The sequence below is a fragment of the Ailuropoda melanoleuca genome, chromosome 2, assembly GCF_002007445.2.
Source record: "Ailuropoda melanoleuca isolate Jingjing chromosome 2, ASM200744v2, whole genome shotgun sequence".
Classification (NCBI taxonomy): Eukaryota; Metazoa; Chordata; class Mammalia; order Carnivora; family Ursidae; genus Ailuropoda; species Ailuropoda melanoleuca.
In genome coordinates, this window is record NC_048219.1 from 143889497 (window position 1) to 143895496 (window position 6000).

Here is a 6000-nt window from a genome sequence, read left to right on the forward strand (position 1 = left end):
ACATGAGAATCATCTGAGGTGCTTTAAAAACAAAGCCTGTCCCCTCCCCTCAGATCAATTAAAACAGACTCTTCATAGGTAGGTCCTAGGCAATCTTTAAAAGCTCTTCAGGTGATTCTGATACACAGTGAAGTTTGAGAAAACTGACCTAGAAGTTGTACACTGTATGAGGAAAACAACTGCATTGTTTTTCCTGCTTTGCTCTGTGTTCTAAAATAAGATCAACATGCCTGAAAAATACATACAGGGATAGCACCTAAAACAAAGTGACATTACACAGGAATCGGCATAGAATGAAATATTTAAGAGTAAAATATTTAAATCTAACTGCCCAATAATTCTTACCAATGTATTCAAATTCTTCTTTCAAAGCCATGCCATTATGAGAAAAACACTGCTGACATATAAGGGCATACCTACATGAAAAGGAAAAATGAACATATCAGTCAAATGCAGACAAAGCCCATGGAAATGCTACTTTAGCCATCACGGCTAACTTATATTTTAACACAGCAAAATATGTCATAACAGTTTAGAAGTTACTTAGTAAACAATGAACAACACTCTTTAAACGTAACAGCCAAAATTTCAACCCTTTTAAAATATAATTTATGCACATATTGCATGGAGCACTGGGTGTTATACGCAAATAATGAATCATGGAACATTACATCAAAAACTAAGGATATACTGTATGGTGACTAACATAACATAATAAAAACTTATTATTATTACAATACATATATAATTTACATACCAAATTAAAAACAAAGCAACAAATGAATATATCCTTACTAAGTTAACAGAAACATATTCAAGAACAGAACACTTAAATTTCAGTATTTCCTAACATATATTTCTATGGATGACAGGCCCCAAATCTGTGACCAGATAAGACTGGAAAAGATGGAATCCCTTAGAGATTCACAATGAATGTTATTAAAACCTCTGAGAAGTCTGTAATAAAGAAATGAATTTAATTTGTTTAATCCAATGCAAAGGTTAACTTCATACATCATGATTCCTATATCTATCCTAGTTATACATCTTCCTCATTTCCTATTTATATGCTTTCTCTGTTTTCTGTGTATGTACTTAACAAATGCTTGGCCCTATCAAAGAACAACTTGTCTGTTTTGAATAATATACAATTTATTATATGAACATTAAATTCATCCTTTTATTAAAATGATAATATTAACCATAACCTTGTCAAATACCTACTCCACTATAATAAGTATTTTTTAAAAGTCTACACTGTGACACTTGCTCTGCTCACATTATCCCTATCTTCCTAAGGTTATCATAAAAATCAAATAAGATAATAACTGGAAAAGTATTGAGAACCAAAATGTCAAACATATATAAATTGTCTTCATTGTTGTTAAAATCATCACATGACATCACCAATTCCACTACTGACATCTATAAAACTCCATTTCTTACAACCTACCAAGTTTTCACTATTTGTTTGCTCTTCAAGCTTAAAAGTGTCAATGAAATGATACAATTTCTCCAAAAATAATGTCATACAACATTATTTTGTTTTCTCTACATATTTTTCTGTATGTTATCTAGATACTTTATCCAGATTCTTACTGAAAAACAATTGAATATTTACGCTTTTCAGGGTTATAAAATATTCTATTATGTTCTAAAATCAGGAAATCGGAGCCATGAAACTGTAGCACATCTACTGCATGCACGCACGCGCGCACACACACACACACACACACGCCCCGACCAATAAACTTCTTCCTCATTTTCATTTACCTACCACCTCAATAAACATTACCTGTTCTGTGGACCATCACCAACTAAATATTCAACAATTCTATCCAGGGCACCTCGTTCTCGGGGGAGAATTGGTCTTGCTAAAGGTGGACCCGGAGGATGAAGACCTAGTAAATAGATAAATACATATAAAATGTAGATGTATAAAATACATTTAAATTTTAATTCAGTTACCAAGTACTACCCAAGCTTGTCAGAACTTTTGAAAGATTTTAACAAAACAAAAATACGTCTCTTCAGAGCATTCAAGTTTTCATTAAAAATATTACACACCCCCAAAAAAATGTTAAATTATGTTCTTCATCAACACCGTCAACATAATCTATTAAGATATGAAACTATGTTAGGCTCTGTATAAACTAATTTTTTAAGTGTCCAGACTCTTACTAAAGAGGGCACTTGTTGTAAAGAGTACTGGGTGTTATATGTAAGTGATGAATCACTGAATTCTACTCCTGAATTCTATTGAATTGCACCGTACGTTAACTAAAATTTAAAAAATAACTTAAAAATAAAAAATTAAGAAACATGTATATACATGTATGGATCGATATAACTAAATAGATTTTTTAGGATTATATGAGTACTAAATATTTTAAAAGAAAAATAAATAAATAAAATGCCCAGACTCTTAAAATCTTATGTATTAGACTTCCATTTGGGGCAATAATAGAGTCACAGGGGTCGGATTTACCTTCCCACCTAAAATAACTAAAATACTGTGCAAAATATATGATGAAACAGTTTTAAAGACACAGGGTATCAGGCAATGTAGGATAAAGACCCCAAAAGACCAAAAGTAAGTAAGATGAGTTCTACAACTGCCCCAGCTTGTTGCCTGGAGAAAATTTCCAGGTAGCAGCTCAGGGAGGGTAAATCCAGCTAAAATGTATCCATATCCTTGAGTCTGAGGAGATAAAGCTGGAACTCTGGGGAGACGAAGGCAGCTTGGATTCACAGGAAGAGAATGCACAGAACAAGAACACCAAAGATTACAGAGGATCCCCAATACTGTTCAACATACTACTGCCTGGTGCATGTGTATGATGAAACCATCTGAGTACACAGAAAAAACTGCCCCAATATTAAAGGTAACAGTGTTCACATGGGGCCAAAGTATTGCATGTTCTCACCAGCCAGCGTGGAAAACTTCATAACTCACAGGTTATTGGATTAAGTATTCAGAGGACCTTTGTATAAGGACATAAAAACATCCAGCATTCAATAAGATAAAACTCATAACACCTGATATCAGATAAAAAATTATTAGACATGCAAATAAGCAGGAAAATACAACCAATGAGAAAAATCAACCAAAAATAACCTAGAAATGATACTTTATAGAATTAGTATACAAATATGTTAAAACACTTATTATGACCATATTCCATATGACTGAGAATCTAGAGGAAAGATTCAATATGTGTAGTCAAGATGTGGAAAAAATTCAAAAGACCCAGACTGAACTTCTACAGATGAAAACTACAACGTGTAGAATGAAAAATCTGCAGATGGGATGAATAATAGTTTGGACATTACAGGGGGGTGCGGAAGTAAACTTTAAGATATAGCAACAGAAATCATATATAATGAAACACAAAGAAAAGCCTAAAATTGTTTTAAATAAATTATCAGCAAGCTGTGGAACAACCACAAGCAGCCCAATATACATATAATTGGAGTCCATAAGAAAGGAGAGAGAAAAGAAAACAATACTTGAAGAAATAGTGAACAAAAATTTTCCAATTTCGGAGTTAAGATGGCGGAGGAGTAGGGGACCCCTTTTTCAGCCGGTCCCCTGAGTCGAGCTGGATAGGTACCAGACCAGCCTGAACATCCACGGAATCAGCCTGAGATGCAGGAAGATACATCTGGATCTCTACAAATGAACATCTCCAGCACTGAGTATTGAGGTACAAAGCGGGGAGCCGTGAAACCGCACACAGATATCAGAAGATAAACGGAAGGGGGAGGGAGCCGCCACGTTCGGGCGCCGGGAAGCGGTAGCCACCTGCACGGGGGAGCAGCGGACTCCCGGACCAGCACCCACAAGAGAGCAGACTGAGACCGTGAGCTGGGGAACGCGTGAGATCAGACTGAGGGCCGGAGCTTCGGAGCACGCAGCAGCGGCTGGCGGCTGGCAGCTGGCAGTGATAGAAACACAAAGGACAGAGACGCACCGGCCCTGGAAGTGAGGGCTGGGACGCTGGGTGTGGGGCGCACATCCCGGGACGCTGCAGGGTTGAGCAGCACCAACAGAAACAGAGTTAAAGTGGCCAGAACATCAGTGGAGAACGGTCCGCAATCCCTCTGTTCTGAGACAGAGGCTGAGATTCGGCCACTGCTGCTCTGACTCTCAGAAGAGGCACAGCAAACCGCAAGGGAAAGCTGCCAGAGAACAAAAGCCTGGAAACACCGGCTCACAGTGTGCCCATCTCCATCCCCCTTCGCAGGGGACACGGAGACTCTACCCAAACAGTGTTGCCTGGTATTGGCGCGGCAGGCCCCTCCCCCAGAAGGCAGGCTGAAAAATCAAGAAGCCCACATTCCTAAGATCTCTATAAAACAAGGGCGCACTGCCTGGAACCCAGTCAATAAATTAGCCTCTGGACAACCCCGCAACCTCTCCTCATCAGAATGACGAGAAGGAGAAATCCCCCCCCAGCAAAGAAAAGACAATGAGTCTGTGGAATCTGCCACAGAACTAATGTATATGGATATAACCAAATTATCAGAAATGGAAATCAGAGTAACAATGGTCAAGATGATGTGTAGACTTGAAAAAAGTATTAACGAAAATGTTAATGAGAATATAGAACCTCTAAGAGTGGAAATGAGAGCGAATCTGACAGAAATTAAAAATTCTACCATTGAAATTGCAAGGATAATTAGAAACTTTTATCAACAGCTATATGCCAAAAAACTAAACAATCTGGAAGAGATGGAGGCCTTCCTGGAAACCTATAAACTACCAAGACTGAAACAGGAAGAAATAGATTTCTTAAATAGGCCAATTAACTATGAAGAAATTGAGTCAGTGATAAACAACCTTCCAAATAATAAAACTCCAGGCCCAGACGGTTTTCCTGGGGAATTCTACCAAACATTCAAAGAAGAAATAATACCTATTCTCCTAAAGCTATTTCAAAAAATAGAAACAGAAGGAAAGCTACCAAACTCATTCTATGAGGCTAATATTACCTTGATCCCCAAACCAGGCAAAGACCCCCTCAAAAAGGAGAATTACAGACCGATTTCTCTAATGAATATGGATGCCAAAATCCTCAACAAGATCCTTGCTAATAGAATCCAACAGTACATTAAAAGGATTATCCATCATGACCAAGTGGGATTCATACCTGGGATGCAAGCATGGTTCAACACTCGCAAATCAATCAATGTGATACATCATATCAACAAGAAAAGACTCAAGAACCATATGATCCTCTCAATTGATGCAGAAAAAGCATTTGACAAAATACAGCATCCTTTCCTGATTAAAACCCTTCAGAGTGTAGGAATAGAGGGTACATTTCTCAATCTCATAAAAGCCATCTATGAAAAGCCTACTGCAAGCATTATTCTCAATGGGGAAAAGCTGGAAGCCTTTCCCTTAAGATCAGGAACACGACAAGGATGCCCACTCTCGCCACTATTATTCAACATAGTACTAGAAGTCCTTGCAACAGCAATCAGAAGACAAAAAGGGATCAAAGGTATCCAAATCGGCAAAGAAGAAGTCAAACTGTCTCTCTTTGCAGATGACATGATACTCTATATGGAAAACCCAAAGGAATCCACTCCCAAACTATTAGAAGTTATAGAACAATTCAGTAAGGTGGCAGGATACAAAATCAATGCCCAGAAATCAGTTGCATTTCTATACACGAATAACGAGACTGAAGAAAGAGAAATTAGGGAATCCATCCCATTTACAATAACACCAAAAACCATACGTTACCTTGGAATTAACTTAACCAGAGACGTAAAGGACCTATATCCTAGAAACTATAGATCACTTTTGAAAGATATTGAGGAAGACATAAAAAGATGGAAAAATATTCCATGCTCATGGATTGGAAGAATTAACATAGTTAAAATGTCCATACTACCCAGAGCAATCTACACTTTCAATGCTATCCCGATCAAAATACCGAGGACATTTTTCAAAGAACTGGAACAAATAGTCCTTAAATTTGTATGGAA

The 6000-nt window shown here is 37.4% G+C and overlaps 1 protein-coding gene across 5 annotated transcripts in view; it reads right to left on the reverse strand.

The window, feature by feature from the left end:
- The window catches only part of LNPK (lunapark, ER junction formation factor), an 87899-nt gene that overhangs the window by 9411 nt on the left and 72488 nt on the right, over positions 1-6000 (reverse strand). For all 5 annotated transcript variants that reach the window (XM_034654769.1, XM_034654774.1, XM_034654770.1 and 2 more), the window contains exons 10-11: positions 1796-1901; positions 346-416 (exon numbers count right to left, since the gene is read on the reverse strand). In XM_034654769.1, coding sequence (XP_034510660.1) covers positions 346-416; positions 1796-1901 — 177 coding nt within the window. The remainder of the gene's footprint in view (positions 1-345; positions 417-1795; positions 1902-6000) is intronic.